The following is a 22,712-nucleotide window of genomic DNA, read 5'->3' as shown; positions in this document are numbered from 1 at the left end:
CAGGATGAGGGATTAATTACCTCAAACTCCTCCTCTCCTTACACCTTTCTACTTTGTATTGGACTGATGAAACAACTCTGTGGCGAAACGTTTCTTCAATAAATATTCCATATGTTGAATAAGTGTCTCAATCTTCAACTTGTCGGTTTCTAACCATTTGTCACTTACTAATGATGTATAAAGCTGTAAAATAACCGCTGGACTTCTGTTGCTTACACTTCTAGATATAAATCCCAGTAATCTGTTTGCTTTATTACGTACGCTTAGGCATTGCTGTATTGGTTTAAGGTTGCTGCTTAGTGCTTACCATAACCCCCAAGTCCTTCTCGCAATCTGTATGGCTAAGTTCTACGTTATTTCACCTATAAGTACTAGGTTATTGACACTCCCGAGCTTCAGAACCTTGCATTTATCTACACTGAACCGCATCTGCCACTTTTCTGACCACGAATTGAGTTTAAGTCCTCTTGAAGTACCGAGACATCAACATCTGAGTCGATTATCCTACCTATCTTCGTGTCATTAGCGAATCTGCTTGTATCACTAGTAATTTGCTCGTCAAGGTCATTTATATATATTATAAACAACAACGAGCCTAAAACCGATCCCTGCGGAACGCCACTTGTTACAGATCCCAACTCAGATTTAACCCCATTTATGCATACTCTCTGCTTCCTATTGGTGAGCCATGACTCAATCCATGACAGTACTTTTCCCCCATTGCCATGAGCAGCCACTTTCTTCAACAGTCTCTGATGTGGTACTCTATCAAAAACCTTACTAAAATCCAAATAAACAATATCGAATTCTTTATCATGATCAACGGCCTCAAAAGCTTTACTGAAGAAAGTTAATAAATTAGTTAGGCAGGAACGGACCCTTGTGAAACCATGTTGAGTATCATTAATCAAATCATGCCTATTGAGATGGCCTCTTGTATTATCAGCTATAATTGACTCTAGTAATTTTCCTACAATTGAGGTTAGGCTTATTGGGCGGTAATTTGACGGTAACGACTTGTCCCCTGCTTTAAAAATAGGAATTACATTAGCCATCTTCCACATATCAGACACTACACCTGTTTGAATAGATAAATTAAAAATATTAGTTAAAGGTTCACAGAGTTCCATTTTGCATTCCTTAAGTACCTTTGAAAAAAGCTCATCAGGACAGGGCGATTTATTTTGCTTCAAACAGTCTATCTGTTTGATAACCATTTCGCAAGTGACTGTGATATATTACATAATTTATCTTCTTCAGGCCCACTAAAAAACTTAATTATTGGGATATTATTAGTGTCTTCCTGAGTAAAAACCGAGAGAAAATGATTATTAAAAATAGAGCACATTTCATTCTCTTTGTCAGTAAGATACCCAGAGTTATTTTTAAGGGGACCTATCTTATCTCTAACTTTTGTTCAATACACCTGGAAAAATCTTTTTGGGATAGTTTTCGAATCCCAAGCAACTTTAATTTTATAGTCCCGTTTAGCTTTTCTTATCCCCTTTTAAAGTCCCACTTAATATCAACCGGTGGCCCGGTGGCCTGGGGTGGCCCGGTGGCCTGGTGGCTAAAGCCCCCGCTTCACACACGGAGGGCCCGGGTTCGATTCCCGGCGGGTGGAAACATTTCGACACGTTTCCTTACACCTATTGTCCTGTTCACCTAGCAGCAAATAGGTACCTGGGTGTTAGTCGACTGGTGTGGGTCGCATCCTGGGGGACAAGATTAAGGACCCCAATGGAAATAAGTTAGACAGTCCTCGATGACGCACTGACTTTCTTGGATTATCCTGGGTGGCTAACCCTCCGGGGTTAAAAATCCGAACGAAATCTTATCTTATCTTATCTCTTAACATACTGATTCATAAGATGACCCTCACCTCTTTTGATACGCCTATAAATTACTTTCTTCTGCCCTAAGAGATATTTGAGCCTATTATTGAACCATTTTGGGTCATTTCTATTCGATAAATGTTCTTTGTACAACACGTATAGTGTTCAGGATAAATGTTCTTTGTACAGCATGTATAGTGTTCAGGAAACTGTTGTATTGATAGCTCTCTTCGTTACCCCAGTCCACAGATGATAAGTGTTCTCTAGGCCCATTGTAATCTGCTATGCGAAAACCTGGGACCATTATTGAGTTATCCCTACTATCACACTTCTACCCAATGCTAAAGGTAATTGATTTGTGATTGCTTGTGCCGATTTCCTCTGTAATTTCTAAATTATTAACAAGGGTTTCCTTGTTGCCAGAACCAAGTCAAGCAGGTTATTTCCCCTTGTAGGTTCTGTCACAAACTGCTTCAAAAACAATCCTGAACTACTAAGAAGTCGTTAGATTCTAAATTCCCAGTCAAGAAATTCCAATCAATCTGACTAAAGTTGAAGTCTCCTCGAGGTACTACGTTATCATGCCTTGTGGCCTTAACAGTTTCCTCCCATAGTAGTCTCCCTTGGTCCCTATCTAAGTTTGAAGGACAGTATATCACACCTATAATCAATTTTTCATGCCCCTCTGAAAATTCTATCCAGACAGACTCTGTATGTGTTATTTCAGACTTTATACCTTTTTTTTATGCAACAGTTCAAGCGATCTCGGGCATACAGTGCCACCCCACCTCCCTTCCCGATACTTTCGTCTACTTGGAACAATTTAAAACCTTGTATGTGACATTCAGCAGGTATGTCCTGATTTCTCGTGTTGAACCACATCTCAGTTATGGCTAATACATCAATGTTACCTGCACTAGCAACTAATCTCAACTCGTCCTTCTTATTTCTAGCGCTACGACTATTTGTGTAATATATGTTTAAAGACCTTCCTTTCTCTTTACTCTTCCTGCTCCTTTCTGTTTTTCCACTATATCTATTACTGTCCTAGTTATTGTTATGATTTATGGCATTAAAGCCTAAATACATATTTTGACACTCCTTATTTTCCATTTCTAAACCCATACCTCTAATTAATCCTAGTTTACAGTCTTAACAACACCCTCAACTGAGCTAGCAAGAAAACCCACACCTGCCCTGGATAAGTGAACCCCATCCCTGACATACATGTCATTTTGGCCATAGAAGTGGTCCCAGTTGTCAATGAATGGTACTACATTATCCTTACAGTGTTTGTCCAGCCAACAATTAATACCAATTGCTCTAGAGAACCATTCATTACCAACACCCCTTCTTGAAAAAATGCCCCATATAACAGGGCGCCCCCCACCTTCTTCCTAATTATGTCTATTGCTGCCCTGTACCTTCTAACTAAATCCTCACTTCTATGTTTGCCTACATCATTGCCTCCATCACTGAGGCAGATAATAGGATTGATCCCATTACCTTTCATGATGTTGTCAAGCCGGCTAACAATATCAAGCCACCTAGCAATACCCACGACACAAATCACACCCAGCCCTTACCACTCATATATTTGTCCAATCTCTTTTTAAAGTTACCCAAGGTCCTAACCTCGATCACCCTACATGGAAGACTGTTTCACACATCCACAACTCTGTACTTACCTATGTTCTTTCTAAATCTAAATTGATCTAACTTAAATCCGTTATTTCTGGCTCTTACCTCATTCGATATTATCAGTATTTTATTAATATCACCTCCGTTGATGTCCAGCACAAGCTGTTGTTAAAGATTTGCCGGTATTCTCCTGGCCCGGGCCCTTCCAAGTGGTGGCCCAGCACTGGCTCCCTGTCTAGGGAGTGTCTGAGACCTAAGTCTCCCATGGGAGGAGGCACAAGTACCCCCTTCATCTTGTGAGCTACAAACTCGGGCACCATGCCCTGCCCTAGAAGGGCAGGGCATGATGCTGATCGTGCTAGCGCTGTGCTCTCCTGTGTGGAGTGTCGTGTGTTGGTGTTCATTTTCATTCATTCATTCATGTTGATTCGCCGGTACTTCCGGCCCGGGTCTTCTCCAGATGGTGACCCGGCAGTGGCCCCCCAGGTGGGGGGTGACGATCATCTTCTTCTTTCTTGGCCCTCCGGTTGGAGGGTGTCATCGTCTTCTATCTTGCGCTGACTTCCCCCAAAGAGAAGCACAGTCGGGCAGAGGCAGCAGTTACAGGGTCGATTGGAGCCACACCCCAGCTTTAGCGGACAGCAAAGTGCTGGGGAAACTTATCTTCATGGTGAATGGTCATGGATAGTCGTGCTAGAGGAAGGTACCATCTTCAAGGTCCTCATTCTGAAGCATCCTGAATTTCCTCTTTGAGGTGTACTCGACTTCCACAAGGTGTTGGGTGTTGGCAGTGAGTAGTCTGGTCATGTCTGCAGTGGTGTATGTAACAGTTTGGTCGTAGGTATACTTGACTGTTCTGTCCTGGAAGTGCTGATGGATTTCTGAAGACAGCATTCCGTTCTTATACTGCTTGGTTGTGTAGAAGTATACACCCTTCAGGTATTGGACTTGTTGTGGTGCAGCAGTGTAAGTGGCAGTGGCACCGTGAGGTGCATCCGCAGTTTCTTGTGTTTTTGCTTTCTTGGCTGGTGGCTGAACTGGTGAAGGCGAGATTTCCGACTGGTCAGTTGCTCTAGCAGTGAATGCAAGCGGTAGTGGACTCTCATTGGTGGGGTTTGCCGACTTCTCAGTGGTCTCTGATTGGTCCATCTCTGTGTCTAGTGGAGGTTGTGACAGCGGTGGAGCAGCGGTGATGCTGGTAATATTTGCAGTAGATTTTAGGATCTCAGTGGAAGGTGGTGATGCAGGGAAGTGAGGCCAGGCATATTATTTAGCTTGAAAAGTTCATTGATGGTGGTGTTGAAGGAACCAGGCTCAGCTGCATTATGTACATGAGCATACATAATGCAATAAAGAATCTTGGTGGAGTCGGCAGTAGGTGCTGGCAGGGAAGTGGTGGGAGCAGCTTGTGTGGCGAACGAACGAACGAACGAACGAAAGTTCAGGTAAGATCCCAAATGGGATGAGCGGGGAAGACGGGACAGACGAAGAATAGTGCTGGAGAGGAGCATTCTTAGTTGTAGAAATAGAGCCAGGGCTTAACCCAGCAGCTAAGTCGATCATGGGACAGACATTGAGAACACACATATCAGGCTCTGGTGGCAAGAAGGCTGGTGTTTATATACTACCGGTAGGTGGAAAGGGTAGCAGACGAGGGCATAGTCACTGGTAAGTGGGATTCCCCAGTTGAAGTAGGTCATACCCAGAGGGATGGGTTAGTTGTAGTAGCCGAGAAGGCTATGTAGATGTCCTCTGAACCAAGATTTCATGGTGTTGCAGTGTCTGACAAGTTGTACAAGAATGGTATATAAAGCACCAGCCTTCTTGCCTGTGCTCCAGAATCTTCACGACTATGGCGCTCTTCACACTAACTCCAAGGCTGAGGGACTGATTACCTCATCTTTTGTATATAATTCTACTGTATTCAAATTATGTCCTAGAATCTGTGATTATCAAATGGTATTCAATACCGACAGGTTGGTAGATAAGACACATAGGCAACATTTAGGCAACTTTATTCCGAAACGTTTCGCCTACACAGTAGGCTTCTTCAGTCGAGTACAGAAAGTAGGAGGGAGCAGTAGAGATGTGAACATAAGAACATAAGAACGAAGGAACACTTCAGAAGGCCTACTGGCCCATGCGAGGCAGGTCCAAGTCTCCTACCGGCTTAAGCCAATGCACCCAACCTAGTCAGGTCAGGTCACATTGACTTAAGGGAGGAACACGGCAACCGACCTGTTAGCACAAGCTATCAGGTCTAACTCACACCCACCCACATCTACTCATGTATTTATCCAACCTATTTTTAAAGCTACACAACGTTCTGGCCTCTATAACGGTACTTGGGAGTTTGTTCTACTCATCCACAACTCTATTACCAAACCAGTACTTTCCTATATCCTTCCTGAATCTGAATTTTTCCAACTTAAAACCATTGCTGCGAGTCCTGTCTAGGCTAGATATTTTCAGCACACTATTTACATCCCCTTTATTTATTCCTGTCTTCCATTTATACACCTCAATCATATCCCCCCTAATTCTACGTCTTTCTAGAGAGTGCAGTTTCAGGGCCCTTAGTCTATCCTCATAGGGAAGGTTTCTGATACATGGGATCAACTTTGTCATCCTCCTTTGTACATTTTCCAGAGAATTTATATCCATTCTGTAATACGGTGACCAAAACTGTGCAGCATAATCTAAATGAGGCCTAACCAAGGATGTATAGAGTTGAAGAACAACCTGAGGACTCCTATTATTTATGCTTCTTGATATGAAGCCAAGGATTTAATCAGTCCATCACCCTTGAAGTCGTAGAATTTGAGGTTGTCAGTCCCTCAGCCTGGAGAAGTTCAGTTCCATAGTCAGGAACTATCTGAAGATCAAGTGACAGTGTTGAGACTCAAATACTATCTGAAGGAGAGCCTCCTTCAGACAGTATTTGAGTCTCAACACTGTCGCTTGATCTTCAGACAGTTCCTGACTATGGAACTGAACTTCTCCAGGCTGAGGGACTGACAACCTCAAATTCTACGACTTCAAGGGTGATGGACTGATTAAATCGTCTTCACATCTCTACTGCTCCCTCCTACTTTCTGTACTCGACTGAAGAAGCCTACTGTGTAGGCGAAACGTTTCGGAATAAAGTTGCCTAAATGTTGCCTATGTGTCTTATCTACCAACCTAGAATCTGTATTGATAAAGCCACTGGATGGCGAAACGTCTACAATAAAGATACCCAGATGTTGCACATGTGTGTGTCAGGTTTAATCTTGTCAGTATTGTATACCATTCTCGTACAAGATTTCTAATACATAGGATCAACTTTGTCATCCTACTTTGTACGATTTCCAGGGCATTTATGTCCATTCTGTAATACGGTGACCAGAACCGTGCAGCATAATCTAAATGAGGCCTAACCAAGGATATATAGAGTTAAAGAACAACCTGAGGACTTCTATTATTTATACTTCTTGATATGAAGGAAAGGATTCTGTTAGCTTTATTGCTAACACTTATGCACTGTTGTCTTGAAGATTAAGACACTATTGCAACATATGGGAATCTTTATTGAAGAAACGTTTCGCCACGCACTGGCTTCATCAGTCCAATACAAATCAGAAGGGTGTAAGGAGAAGAGGAGTTTGAGGTAATCAGTCCCTCAGCCTGGAGTCGATGTGCTTTTACACCCTTCTGATTTGTATTGGACTGATGAGGCCACTGCATGGCGAAATGTTTCTTCAATAAAGATTCTCATATGTTGCAATAGTGTCTCTATCTTCAACCATTCATCACACACGGTTTTAAACTATTTATCACATCTGTCAGACACTGCAACATCATGGGATCTTGATAAAAAGAATAATTCAACCTTGCCCAACCTTTGGACGAAGACCTACTTCGACTAGTGGATGGTACCACTATGACCCCGCCTCCTCCTGCTTCGCTTCATCTGACTACTGTATATAAGTCACTTTTACGGCCCTATGATGTACATTCTACAAGATTGATGGACTGAACACATCGACTCCAGGCTGATGGACTGATTACCTCAAACTCCTCCTTCTGATTTGTATTGGGCTGATGAAGCCACTGCGTGGCGAAACGTTTCTTTAATACAGATTCCCATATGTTGCAATAGTGTCTTAATCTTCAACTTGTCGGTTTTAAACCATTTATCACAACTGTTGTCTTGGTTTTAGATTACTGCTAACCAGAACTCCTAAATCCTTTTCGCAATCGGTAATATTAAGATCTACATTATTTAGTTTAGTATATGTGGCATGTAATAATGTTGGTAGAATTACCGACAATATGTAAAGTAAAAGGACACAAGTGCAACTAATGTGACATTTTTATTGGAGAGCGAAACGTTGCCACAATAAAAATGTCACATTAGTTGCACTTGTGTCCGTTTACCTTACATATGTGGCATGGTTATTTTCCTGTCCAACATTTAGAACTTTGCATTTGTTTATATTAAACTGAATCTGCCACTTCTCCGACCACTACATCAGTCTATTCAAGTCTTCCTGGAGTGCTCTAATGTCCTCATTAGAATGAATTGGACGGCCTATTTTGGTGTCATCAGCAAACTTGCTTATGTCGCTATTTATTCCCTCATCTATGTAGTTTATGTAAATTGTGAACAACAAGGGGCCGAACACTGACCCTTTTTGAACACCACTTGTGACGTGCCCCCACTCTGATTTCTCCCCATTTATGCAAACTCTCTGCTGCCTATTTGCCAACCATGCCTCTACCCAGGAAAAAATTTCTCCTCCTATTCCGTGTGCCTTAAGTTTCCTCAATAGCCCCTGATGTGGAACTCTATCGAAAGCCTTACTGAAGTCCATATACACAATATCATATTCACTACCATGATTCACCTCCTCAAATACCTAAGTGAAAAAAGTTTGTAAATTCATAAGACAGGAACGCCCCTTTATAAAATCGTGTTGAGATCATTAATCAGTTTAAGAACATAAGAAAGAAGGAACATTGCAATAGGCCCATGCGAGGCAGGTCGAAGTCTCCTTCCTGCTTAAGCCGGTAGGAAGGAGCACGGCATCTGACTTAGTAGCACAAGCTAGTCAGGTCCAACTCACATCCACCCGCATCCACTCATGTATTTATCTAACCTATTTTTAAAACTACACAACGTTTTAGCCTCTATAACTTTACTGGGGAGTTTAGATGAATGGTTCAGAGAACCGAGAAGTTGATAAATTAGACACGTGTGTAGCATTTGGGTATCTTTAATGAGGAAACGTTTCGCCACACAGTGGCTTCATCAGCCCATACAAAGGAGAATGGTGAAGACAGGAAGAGTTTGAGGTAATCAGTCAATCAGCCTTGAGTCGATGTGATCAGTCCATCAATTTTGATGGACTGATTACATCGACTCAAGGCTGATTATCTCAAACTGTTCCTGTTCTTCACCATTCTCCTCTGTATGGTGGAGTAGCGATGTACGTCAGAGATAATTTAAATTGTTGTGTTACACAAGATATAAAATTAGAAGCGTCAGCTATTGAATCTGTTTGGTTACAACTTCTCGAGGGCCATGAATGTGAGTCGACTACTGGGATCATCACGACGAACGACAACAAGGAAGGTAAGAATATTGTTGTTGTTGGGGATAGCCAGGTTAGATACATGTATAGGGCATTCTGCTTGAAGGACAGGAGTAGGAGACAGAGGGTTTGCTTTCCTGGGGCTGGGATGGAGGACATTGTTAGCCGGCTTGACAACATCATGAACGGTAATGGGATCAATTCTGTTATTTACCTCAGTGCTGGAAGCAATGATGTAGGCAAGCGTAGAAGTGAGGATTTAGTTAGAAAGTTCAGGACAGCTATAGACATAATTAGGAAGAGGGGGGGGTGCCCTGTTATATGTGGCATTTTGCCAAGAAGAGGAGTTGGTAATGAATGGTTGTCCAGAGCAATTGGTATTAATTGTTGGCTGGATAAACACTGTAAGGATAATGCAGTACCATTCATTGACAACTGGGACAACTTCTATGGCCGAAATGACATGTATGCCAGGGATGGGGTTCACTTATCCAGGGCAGGTGTGGGTTTTCTTGCTAACTCAGTTGAGGGGGTTGTTAGGACTTTAAACTAGGATTAGTTAGAGGTATGGGTTTAGAAATGATAAATAATGAGTATGGATATATTGACTTGTGCTCTGATATTAAGAATCTTAATAGTAACTGTCATGGAGTAACTCTGGGTAATGATAATTTCAGAAATTGTGTAAAAACAAAGATCAATAGGAAAAATGTGCAGAAGAAAAAACATATGATGGTATTTTATGCTAACAGTCGAAGTGCAAGAAATAAAATTAATGAACTACGTTTGGTAGCACGTGCTGGGAACTTTGATATCATTGCATTAACTGAAACTTGGTATGATTTAAAGAGTCGGGATATGACTGCTGAGTGTAATATTCAGGGATTTAAGTTGTTCAGTGTGGATAGATCTAATGGGAAGGGGGGAGGAGTTGCATTATATGCTCGAGAAAATATTAATTGATAAATTAGACACATGTGCAACTCTTGGGTATCTTTATTGAGGAAACGTTTCGCCACACAGTGGCTTCATCAGTCCATACATAGGAGAAACTTGAAGAACAGGAGGAGAATGAGGTAATCAGTCCCTCAACCTTGAGTCGATGTGTTCAGTCCATCAATCTTGAGTAGAATACGGCAGATGAGCGGAGAAGCAGCTTATAAACCGTATGGCAGGAGAGGTGCAGCAGTCATAGGTGGTGTTACATTTGTTCAATGTGGAAGTAGGTTGTGCCCAAGAATTAGGCAAGCGAAGAATTCCTAAGTATTAAGATCCCAAGAAGTTGCAGTGTCTGACAGGTTTGTAGATGAATGGTTCAGAGAACCGACTAGTGGATGGTACCACTATGACCCCGCCTCCGCCTGCTTCACCTCACCTCACTACAGTATATAAGCCACGTCTACGGCCCTATGCTGTACATTATACAAGATTGATGGACTGAACACATCGACTCCAGGTTGAGGGACTGATTACCTCACACTCCTCCTCTCCTTACGCCTTCCTCTTTGTATTGGACTGATGAAGCCATTGTGTGGCGAAACGTTTCCTGAATAAAGATTCCCATATGCTGCATAAGTGTCTCAATCTTCAACTTGTCGGTTTTTTCAAACCATTCATCGCAGCGGTATACATAATCCCTTGTTGTGTACGAATGGTATATAATACCGACAAGATGAGATTAAGACACATGTGCAACATCTGGGTATCTTTATTGTAGACGTTTCGCCATCCAGTGGCTTTATCAATACAAATTCTAGGACATAACTTGAAGACAGTAGAACTATGTACAGAAGATGAGGTAATCAGTCCCTCAACCTAGGAGTAGGTGCGAAGAGCACCATAGTCGAGAATCTCCACGACTATGGTGCTCTTCGCACCTACTCCTAGGTTGAGGGACTGATTACCTCATCTTCTGTACATAGTTCTACTGTCTTCAAGTTATGTCCTAGAATTTGTATTGATAAAGCCACTGGATGGCGAAACGTCTACAATAAAGATACCCAGATGTTGCACATGTGTCTTAATCTCATAATCCCTTGTAATGACTGCAACAAATTATATGTGGGTGAAACATTAAGAGACCTCCAAACACGTATTTCAGAACACCAATATGCAAGCAGGACTGACGATACAAGGAATGCCTGTGTACAACATCGCAATTCACACAACCATTTAATTAACTACAGAAACTCAAGACTTATCGCCACAGAAGACAACACTCAATACCGAAGAATCCTGGAATCATCGCTTATCTCTATAACCAACAATTTCAACCAGAACAACGGCTTCTATAACATAGCTGAACCACTCGCCAAGAAACTTCTTCATCGCTATCCCACATAAGAACATAGAACACTGCAGAAGGTCTACTCACAACTTGTCCAATACCCCTGCCAAGCTACCCAAGACTCTATAACTCCACCCGGTAGATCATCAGATGCAGCATTCTCCACCTGACCTCAACATTCTGAACATGACTATAAATACTCCCGTACCTTCCACCCCAGGTAGATCTGTGTGTGACTTGAAAAAGCCCACTGTGTGGGTAAAACGTTGTCAATAAAGGATCACATTATACTGCATATGTGTTCTTATGTTCTTATGTGATTTACAGGCCCCCCCAAACCTTGATAGGGAGTACAGTAAACTTCTATGGGACGAAATTCGTAAGGCATCTACATACGAAAATGTTGTGTAAATGGGAGATTTTAACTTTAGACAAATTGACTGGAGCAATTTGACAGGAAATTTAGAGTCAAGCAACTTTCCTGATATTGTTTTTTTAAAACAGCTTGTGACAGAACCAACTAGAGGGAATAACCTGCCTGACTTGGTTCTTGCCAGCAGGGAATCTCTAATTAATAATCTTGAGGTTAATGATGAGCTTGGGGAAAGTGATCACAAATCACTCAGTTTTAATATATCATGGAATTACCCTAATAATGGCAATCAAGTCTCTGTCCCTGATTTCTTCTTGGCTGATTTCATAGGACTGAGAAGTTACCTGGATGGGCTGAACTGGAATGACCTGAGTGTGGGTCAGGTAGGTGGTGATAGTTGCCTATATGACGTTTTCCAGAACATAGTTCTAGCTGCTCAGACAACTTATGTTCCAAATAGGGAAATCAGATCAAACAAAAATGATCCTAAATAGATGAACAATAGATTGAAACATCTCACTGGACAAAAAGGAGGCATATATAGGCGAATCAAAAGAGGGGATGGGCAGTTAAGAAATCAATATATTCAGTTAAAAAAGAGAAATAAAAAGGGAATACGAAAAGCAAAAAGAAATTAAGAGGTTAAAGTTACAAGAGAATCGAAGACTAACCCAAAAGGATTCTTTCAAGTATTCAAAAGTAAGATTAGGGACAAGATAGGCCCACTCAAAAGTCACTCGGGTCAGTTCACCGACAGTGATAAGGAAATGAGTAGAATATTTAACACTTACTTCCTCTCAGTTTTTACACAGGAAGATACTAGCGATATTCCAGAAAAAATAAATTATGTAGAACAGGATGATAATAGACAAAACATGATTAGGGTCACAAGTGACATTGTCCTTAGACAAATAGATAAATTAAAACCTAACAAATCCCCAGGCTGTTAGGTAAGACACATATGCAACAGTTAGGTATCTTTATTTCGAAACGTTTCGCCTACACAGTAGGCTTCTTCAGTCGAGTACAGGAAAGTTGATAGAAGCGGAAGATACTTGAAGACGATGTAATCAGTCCATCACCCTTAAAGTTTTGAGGTGGTCAGTCCCTCAGTCTGGAGAAGAGCATTGTTCCGTTGTCTGAAACAACGGAACAATGCTCTTCTCCAGACAACGGAACAATGCTCTTCTCCAGACTGAGGGACTGACCACCTCAAAACTTTAAGGGTGATGGACTGATTACATCGTCTTCAAGTATCTTCCGCTTCTATCAACTTTCCTGTACTCGACTGAAGAAGCCTACTGTGTAGGCGAAACGTTTCGAAATAAAGATACCTAGCTGTTGCATATGTGTCTTACCTAACAATCTGTCGGTATTTTATACCATTTTAATGTTCATTCAAATCCCCAGGCCATGATGAACTGTATGCAAGGGTTCTAAAGGAATGTAAAGAGGAGCTTAGCATTCTTTGGCTAATCTTTTCAACATATCACTACAAACTGGCATAGTGCCAGATAAGTGGAAAATAACAAATGTGATACCTATTTTCAAAGCAGGTGATAGGTCCTTAGCTTCGAAATATAGACCAATAAGCTATACCTCCATAGTGAGAAAATTTATGGAAACAATAATTGCAGAGGCAATTCATGGCCATCTTGAAAAGCATAAATTGATCAACGAATCTCAGCACAGAGTAAGACACATGTGCAACATCTGGGTATCTTTATTGTAGACGTTTCGCCATCCAGTGGCTTTATCAATACAAATTCTAGGACATAACTTGAAGACAGTAGAACTATGTACAGAAGATGAGGTAATCAGTCCCTCAACCTAGGAGTAGGTGCGAACAGCACCATAGTCGTGGAGATTCTGAAGCAGAAGAAAGAATCCTGGCGCTTATATAGTAACGTCAGGTGTAGCAGACGAGGGCATATTCACTGGTAGGCGGGATTCCCCAGTGGAAGTAGGTCCTTCCCAAAGAGATGGGTTAGTTGTAGTAGTAGATGTCGTAGTCGTGAAGGTTATGTACTACAACTAACCCATCTCTTTGGGAAGGACCTACTTCCACTGGGGAATCCCGCCTACCAGTGAATATGCCCTCGTCTGCTACACCTGACGTTACTATATAAGCGCCAGGATTCTTTCTTCTGCTTCAGAATCTCCACGACTATGGTGCTGTTCGCACCTACTCCTAGGTTGAGGGACTGATTACCTCATCTTCTGTACATAGTTCTACTGTCTTCAAGTTATGTCCTAGAATTTGTATTGATAAAGCCACTGGATGGCGAAACGTCTACAATAAAGATACCCAGATGTTGCACATGTGTCTTACTCTCATCTTGTCGGTATTATATACCATTCGTACACAATCTCAGCACAGTTTTACAAAAGGGAGTTCATGCCTTACGAATTTATTAATTTTTTTCACTAAGGTATTTGAGGAGGTAGATCATGGTAATGAATATGATTTTGTGTATATGGGCTTCAGTAAGGCTTTTGATAGAGTCCCACATCAGAGACCATCGAGGAAAATTAAGGCACACGACATAGGAGGAGAATTTTTTTCCTGGACAGAGGCATGGTTGACAAATAGACAGCAAAGGGTTTGCATAAATGGGAAGTCATCAGAGTGGGGAAGCGTCACGAGCGGTGTTCCACAGGGATCAATGTTGGGCCCCGTGCTATTTACGATTTACATAAAAGATATAGATGAGGGGATAAATAGCAACATAAGCAAGTTTGCCGATGACACCAAAATAGGCCGTCGAATTCATTCTGACTAGGACATTAGAGCACTCCTGGATGATTTGAATAGACTGATGCAGTGATCGGAGAAGTGGCAGATGCAGTTTAATATAGACAAATACAAAGTTCTAAATGTTGAACAGGAAAATAACCATGCCACATATAAACTAAATAATGTAAATCTTAATATTACTGATTGCGAAAAGGATTTGGGAGTTCTGGTTAGCAGTAGAATGAAACCAAGACAACAGTGAATATTATTCACAACGGTGAATAAGTGTTCGCCAAACAGCGAATAAAATCCTTGGCTTTATATCAAGAAGCATAAATAATAGGAGTGTTCAGGTTGTTCTACAACTAAATATATCCTTGGTTAGGCCTCATCTAGATTATGCTGCTCAGTTTTGGTCACCGTATTACAGAATGGATATAAATGCTCTGGAAAACGTACAAAAGAGGATGACAAAGTTGATCCCATGTATCAGAAATCTTCCCTATGAGGATAGGCTGAGGGCCCTGAATCTGCACTCTCTCGAAAGGCGTAGAATTAGGGGGGATATGTAGATGAATGGTTCAGAGAACCGACAAGTTGATAAATTAGACACATGTACAATACTTGGGAATCTTTATTGAGAGGGGATATGATTGAGGTATATAAATGGAAAACAGGAATAAATAAAGGGGATGTAAATAGCATACTAAAAATATCTAGCCAAGACAGGACTCGCAGCAATGGTTTCAAGTTGGAAAAATTCAGATTCAGGAAGGATATTAGAAAGCACTGGTTTGGCAATAGAGTTGTAGATGGGTGGAACAAACTACTCAGTACAGTTAAAGAGGTTAAAACGTAATGTAGTTTTAAAAATTGGTTTGATAAATACATGAGTGGGTGCGGGTTGGTGTAAGTTGGACCTGACTAGCTTGTGCTGCTAGGTCAGATGCTGTGCTCCTTTCTTAAGTGAATGTGACCTAACCTAACTAGTGTTAGGTTACGGCATTGGCTTTAGCAGGTACGAGACTTGGACCTGCCTCGTATGGGTCAGTAAGCCTGTTGCAGTGTTCCTTCTTTCTTAGATAAGATAAGATAAGATTTCGTTCGGATTTTTAACCCCGGAGGGTTAGCCACCCAGGATAACCCAAGAAAGTCAGTGCGTCATCGAGGACTGTCTAACTTATTTCCTTTGTGGTCCTCAATCTTGTTCCCCAGGATGCGACCCACACTAGTCAAGTAACACCCGGGTACCTATTTGCTGCTAGGTGAACAGGACAACAGGTGTAAGGAAACGTGTCGAAATGTTTCCACCCTCCGGGAATCGAACCCGGGCCCTCCGTGTGTGAAGCGAGAGCTTTAGCCACCAGCCCAGGTAGAATTACCAGTATGTAAAGTAAAAGGGCACAAATACAACTAATGTGACATTTTATTGTGACAGGAGCTTTGTCAAGCTGTTACAAACAGTACATGGACACAGAGGGTATATATAGGCTTAGAGTGAGGTGCAGTACTAGTGGTAGTAGTAGTGATATAAGTTGTCGTAGTAGTAGTGATATAAGTTGTAGTATTAGTTGTGATGAATGGTTTGAAAAACCGACAAGTTGAAGATTAGTATTAGTAGTAATACAATATGGTAGAACAGTCAACTTGCACAGTCAGTCAGCTTTTATATCCTGTTACTCATGTGCAAGTTGACTATTCTACCATATTGTATTACTAGTACCATTACTACAACTTATATCACTACTACTACTACTACCAGTAGTATTATACCTCACACTAGTGTGCAAGACAGGTATACAATACCACAAGATGAAAGTTAAGACACTTGTGCAACATCTGGTTATCTTTATTGTAGACGTTTCGCCATCCAGTGGCTTTATCAATACAGATTCTTGGTGTTTAGAGCACCGTGGTTGTGAACATGAAAATGGTATACAATACCGACAGGTTGTTAAGTTAGACACATATGCAACAGTTAGACAACTTTATTCCGAAACGTTTCGCCTACACAGTAGGCTTCTTCAGTCGAATACAGAAAGTAGGCAGGAACAGTAGAGATGTGAAGACGATGTAATCAGTCCATCACCCTAGTAGTCGTAGAATTTGAGGTTGTCAGTCCCTCAACCTGGAGAAGTTCAGTTCCTGATTATGGAACTGAACTTTTCCAGGTTGAGGGACTGACAACCTCAAATTCTACGACTTTAAGGGTGATGGACTGATTACATCGTCTTCACATCTCTACTGTTCCTGCCTACTTTCTGTATTCGACTGAAGAAGCCTACTGTGTAGGCGAAACGTTTCGGAATAAAGTTGTCTAACTGTTGCATATGTGTCTAACCTAACACACCGTGGTTGTAGAGAATCTTTACAACCACGGTGCTCTAAACACCACCTCCAAGGCTGAGGGACTGATTACCTCATCTTTTGTATATAGTTCTTCTGATTTCTTATTATGTCCAAGAATCTGTATTGATAAAGCCACTGGATGGCGAAACGTCTACAATAAAGATAGCCAGATGTTGCACAAGTGTCTTAACTTTCACCTCACACTAAGCCTATATATACTCTCTGTGTTCATATATTGTTTGTAACGGCTTGATAAAGCTCCTTGAGAGCGAAACGTTGACACAATAAAATGTCACATTAGTTGCACTTGTGTCCTTTTACTTTACTTATGTTCTTTTGTATGGACTGATGAAGCCACTGTGTGGCGAAACGTTTCCTCGTTAAAGATACCCAAATATTGCACATGTGTCTAATTTATCCTGGGAAACAACGCGTCGGGTCCCGGGGACTTACTCTGTTTCAATTTATCCATCTGTTTGATAATCACGTCGCTCGTGACAGTAATAATATTTAATTTAAATTCTTCAGGAACTGAATAATTGTTAATTTCTGGAATCTCATTTACCTCTTCATGTGCAAAGACTGACAAAAAACTAATCCACATGTGCAACATCGGGTTATCCTTCTTGTAGACGTTTCGCCATCCAGTGGCTTTATCAATACAGATTCTAGGACATAATTAGAAGACAGTAGAACTATATACAAAAGATGAGGTAATCAGTCCCTCATCTTTTGTATATAGTTCTACTGTCTTCTAATTATGTCCTAGAATCTGTATTGATAAAGCCACTGGATGGCGAAACGTCTACAATAAAGATACCCAGATGTTGCACATGTGTCTTAATCTTCATATTTATGAGGAATTTCATGGACAGTCTTGTTAATATATTGCTCGTAACTCTCTGTACAATAATTTACTAGTTTTATTTCCTAAACATGCAGTTTTTTTTTTTAAATAATTATATAAAGAAAACGGGGAATTTTTTATGATTATGTATATAAAGAAATAGAAAATACTTATTGTCAGCCTGTTAGTTCTTCTCATCCAAGATTCTTATACGGAGGCGCAAATCTAGGATATTTTACTCTTGTTAATTAATCTTATAAACTCTGAAGTTCATCTGGGGACTTAAATGAGACATTTATTTATATTAGTGCATATTTTTTGCTGAATATTGTAAATAGAAACTTTATTGAGGAACAAATTGAGATCTGCTGCTGCTGGAGCCGCTGACGAGGCACCAACAAACTTCAGGGACAAGACTTGATAAAACGAAGCCTTTCTCTTCATATATATCTTTCTGATATTCATTAGAAGAATACATATTAATACGCTATACAGGTGCTGGATTATAATAATTTAATATATTCTCAGTAGTGAGAATTAGAGAAAAATATTATAGTGTTTTAGTAGCGTTTTCCACCAGCGGGGAGCCAGAAATTTGTGTTAGTTCCGTCAACTAGTATAATTTTATATTACATAATACTTTATTCAGCAGTTTACTAAACCATGTTAACTTTAAGAAAGACTATTACTCTATTATCTAAAATTATATTAGAATGTTGAAGGGCTTAATTAATTATACTATTTAAGTTTTATTGTTGATATTAAGCGTGTTTTGCTGGTACTTTCCTGAGAAATAGTCAAATAACTATTATAAGACATGATTGCAAGTAAATGTTTTGTACATAAACATGAAGGTAAATTACTCTTCTGCATATCTGCAAGTCTAGAACAAGATTTAGTGAAAATTAGGGCGTTAAATATATTAAGAATGTAATGGTAACAAGCACAAATACCTCTGCTGGGCGGGTGAGAATTCTCAGCTGTTACCTTTGCGTCCGCTGCCTGGCTACATACTACATGTATTGTATATTTTAGTCACACTCGCTCTCTTCCAGCAGGAGTAGGTTGGCATATCATAATTCTTTCACATCAGTTCATCTCTCGTATTGCCAAAATGACTGATGCCACAGCATTACCCATCACATCTAGAAAATACTCTAAGGTAACTAAGAAGGTAGTCACTCATCCTTCTTACTCTGCCATGATTGTTGAAGCCATCACTACACAGAAGGAGCGTAGTGGGTCTTCACGCCAGGCCATTCTGAAGTACATTGTTCAAGCCTACAACCTCCAGAAGAAGACCGTCGCCACTCACCTCAAGGTCGCCCTCAAGCGTGAGGTCGCCTCGGGATCCCTCAAGCATGTCAAGGGTTCTGGTGCCTCCGGTTCCTTCAAGATAAGTAAGGCTGAGGACGCGGCTTCCAAGAAGCCTACAGCTAAGAAGGTCATCGAGAAGCCTGCTTCAAAGGCCGTCGCCAAGAAGGCCACAGCTAAGAAGGACGTCGCCAAGAAGGCCACAGCTAAGAAGACCGTCGCCAAGAAGGCCACGGCTAAGAAGACCGTCGCCAAGAAGGCCACGGCTAAGAAGACCGTCGCCAAGAAGCCTGTAGCTAAGAACGTTGGCAAGAAGGCCACTACTAAGAAGCCTGCAGCTAAGAAGAACGTTGCCAGGAAGGCCACTACTAAGAAGCCTGCAGCTAAGAAGGTCGCTAAGAAATATACCGCCTAGGCCGCCACACCAAAGTAGCCAACAGCTAAGAGGGTTAGCAAGGTGTCGACTACAAAGAATACAACTGCCAAGTAGATCATCTGAACTCAGATTTAATTTATTTTTGATGTGAATTCAATTATTCAATTCAAATTCAATTCAAAGTTTATTCTCTATAAGGATTACAATGCTGAGTTGACAAATTTGGTTATTTGGTTTATATGTAGTAAAATTTTGTGATTACAGTGTACCACTAGAACGCTTAGCATGGCTAGGGATTTCGGGCATAAGTCGAAGTGCACGTTATGTTTATGATTTATAAACTAACTGATTGATAGTTTGTATCTGAAAACTTATTGAATACCTTTAATAATATTTTTGTATTATTGATGCTTAAAATATTTCCAAAATGCCTTGGCGCTGTATGACTTACGGGTTTAGCCCCTTTTTTTTTCATGTGATTGGATTTTTTTTTTTAAATTTATGCTTAAATTATAGTCGATTTGAAAATTGCAACTGATTGAATTTTAACAATACTTTTAAACAAGTGCCCCACATGGAAGGTTCCTTGATGTTGGTGAGGCTCTTGATTTAGGGCCCCTCAAGGAAGGTTCCTTGATGTTGGTGAGGGGCTCTTGATTTAGGGAATTAGATTGTGCTCCAGTTCCCCGAATTAAGCCTGAATGCCTTCCACATCCCCCCCAGGCGCTGTATAATCCTCCGGGTTTAGCGCTTCCCCCTTGATTATATATAATCTTTATTTAGGGAATTTGATCTGTGCTCCAGTTCCCCGAATTAAGCCTGAATGCCTTCCACATCCCCCCTCCCCTGGGCGCTGTATAATCCTACGGGTTTAGCGCTTCCCCCTTGATTATAATAATTTTAAACAAGTGAAGAGAGTGGAGTTTGAACATTAAACCCCTCAAGGAAGGTTCCTTGATTTAGGGAATTGGATCTGTGCCCCAGTTCCCCGAATTAAGCCTGAATGCCTTCCACATCCCCCCCAGACGCTGTATAATCCTCCGGGTTTAGCGCTTCCCCATGATTATAATTTAACATTAAAGAGCACTGCGGAGGCCTGGCTCATGCTTAGCAGGTCCAAATCGCCCACTGGTCCAACAGTCAGGTCTAACTCACCCACTCGGGGGAGATGCACTGATGCTGGTGAGAGGCTCTTGATCCAGGAATTTGATCTGTTCTCTCCTTGCATCGAACCTGATTGCCTCGTGTTACCCAGGCGTTGAAACCCTTAGTGTGCTTCTAAATATAATATCTTAAGATTTATCCTGCTAGGTGTAATTCTATACACCAGGAAGGGTGGCCCAGACCCCACGGTGACCACAGAGGAACCTTCTGCCCCTTGCAGGTGTGGACCCTAAATTTTTTTTTTTCCCTGCCCACACCATACCCCAACCTAGCTATGACAGTGTGTCTGTTCAGTGTAACCCCAACAAGGGAGGTTCCTTGATGCTGGTGAGAGGCTCTTAATCTAGGGAATTGGATATATGCTCCAGTTCCCTGAACTAAGCCTGAATGCCTTCCATCACCTCCACAGGCGCCGCATAATCCCTACGGGTTTAGCGTGGACGGTTACAAAGCATGGCTTGCTTCTGCAGTGTTTTAAAAATTGAGGTTGGAGAGTTGAAGGAGGAGGTCTTGCTTCTCCAGGAGGAGATTAGGAGGCTGAAGGTCCACCTCAATGGGTCTGGGAGAGAGTGTGAGGTGGCTGGAGTTGTGGGGAATGAGGCTTCTAGCAGTGAGGTGCAGTCTGTCTCTCGCTGTGAGGAGGCTGTAGTTGGGGAGGTAGCAATGGCTACCAGCAGTGAGGTGCAGCCCAGCACCTGCTACAAGTGGCGAGTGGTTCACAGTAATGGAAGGCGCATCAGAGTAAGGAAAGTTAAGAGTGAAGATCTGAAGGTAGGAAATCGCTTCTCTGTTCTTCAGGATGAATGTACTTCAGTGGCCAGTGAAGGTAAGGGTACTACTGCCCCTGCTAATGGAGGTAAGCGCATTCTTGTGGCTGGTGACTCTCAGGTAAGATATATTGACCGTGCTTTTTTTACAAAAAGCATGGTCAATAAGAAGATGAGAGATAGAGTGTGCTTCCCTGGAGCTGGTGTTGGGGACATAGTCAACAGGCTAGATAATATCATGTCAGGTAATGGGAACAAGCCCATTATCTGTCTCAGTGCTGGTGGAAATGATATTGGGAAGGGTAGGAGAGAAGAGCTGCTAGATAAGTACAGGTCAGCTATAGATTTTATTAAGTCTAAGGGAGGGATCCCAATCATATGTAGCATCTTGCCTAGAAGGGGAGTAGGAAATGAATGGTTGTCTAGGGCAATTGGTGTAAATTGCTGGCTAGACAGATACTGCAAGGAACTTGCAATCCCATTCATTGACAACTGGAACAACTTTTATGGCAAACATGATATGTATGCAAGGGATGGGGTACATCTCTCTGGGGCAGGGGTGGTAGCACTTGCAGACTCGATTGAGAAGGCCATTGGTGAAATGCCTATGATTTTAAACTGATGGAAGATAGAGGTATGGGTGTGTGTGGGAAACAAGCAGGTTGCAACACTAGGGTTGGAAACAGTAAATGTATAAAAGGCATTCAGCATGAAGTTATAAATAAAGACAATAGATCAGGTCAGCAAACAAATGGGGACAGCAGAGGGCAGCAAGGGACTAGCTCCCTTAAGGTTTACTATACTAATAGCAGGAGTGTAAGAAATAAGATAGATGAGCTAAGATTAATTGCAAGTGCAGGAAACATAGATATTATTGCTATAACAGAGACCTGGCTCAATCTGAAAGATAGAGAGATGCCCTCTGAATGTCACATACAAGGCTATAAATTATTCCACACTGACAGGGTCAACAGGAAAGGTGGTGGAGTAGCAATGTATGTCAGAGACAATTTAAATTGTTGTGTTAGAAAAAATATTAAATTAGAAGCGTCAGCCACTGAATCTGTTTGGTTACAGCTTCTCGAGGGCCGAGAAAAACTAATTTTGGGTGTGATTTACAGGGCCCCAAATCTTGATAGGGAGTGCAGTAAACTTCTATGGGACGAAATTCGTAAGGCATCTACATACGAAAATGTTGTGCTAATGGGAGATTTCAACTATAGACAGATTGACTGGAGCAATTTGACAGGAAATTTAGAGTCAGGTGACTTTCTTGATACGATCCAGGATCGTTTTTTAAAACAGTTTGTGACAGAGCCTACTAGGGGAAATAACCTCCTTGACTTGGTTCTTGCCAGTAGGGAAACACTAATTAATAATCTTGAGGTTAATGATGAGCTTGGGGAAAGTGATCACAAATCACTCAGTTTTAATATATCATGGAAT

At 41.3% G+C, this 22,712-nt stretch overlaps 2 protein-coding genes across 2 annotated transcripts in view; one reads left to right on the top strand and one right to left on the bottom strand.

The window, feature by feature from the left end:
* LOC128685500 (GTPase-activating Rap/Ran-GAP domain-like protein 3) overlaps positions 1 to 22,712 on the bottom strand; it is a 123,546-nt gene that overhangs the window by 17,658 nt on the left and 83,176 nt on the right. The gene's annotated exons all lie outside the window — the stretch shown is intronic.
* LOC128685498 (histone H1-beta, late embryonic-like) lies at positions 18,689 to 19,849 on the top strand. Its single transcript, XM_053772064.2, has one exon. It carries the CDS (start codon positions 18,760 to 18,762, stop codon positions 19,372 to 19,374), a length of 615 nt encoding a protein of 204 aa, XP_053628039.1. The 5' UTR covers positions 18,689 to 18,759; the 3' UTR covers positions 19,375 to 19,849.

This window comes from Cherax quadricarinatus, chromosome 8 (genome assembly GCF_038502225.1).
Source record: "Cherax quadricarinatus isolate ZL_2023a chromosome 8, ASM3850222v1, whole genome shotgun sequence".
NCBI lineage: Eukaryota > Metazoa > Arthropoda > Malacostraca > Decapoda > Parastacidae > Cherax > Cherax quadricarinatus.
Note: the sequence above shows the minus strand (reverse complement) of the source record. Positions and strands in the feature narration are given on the sequence as shown.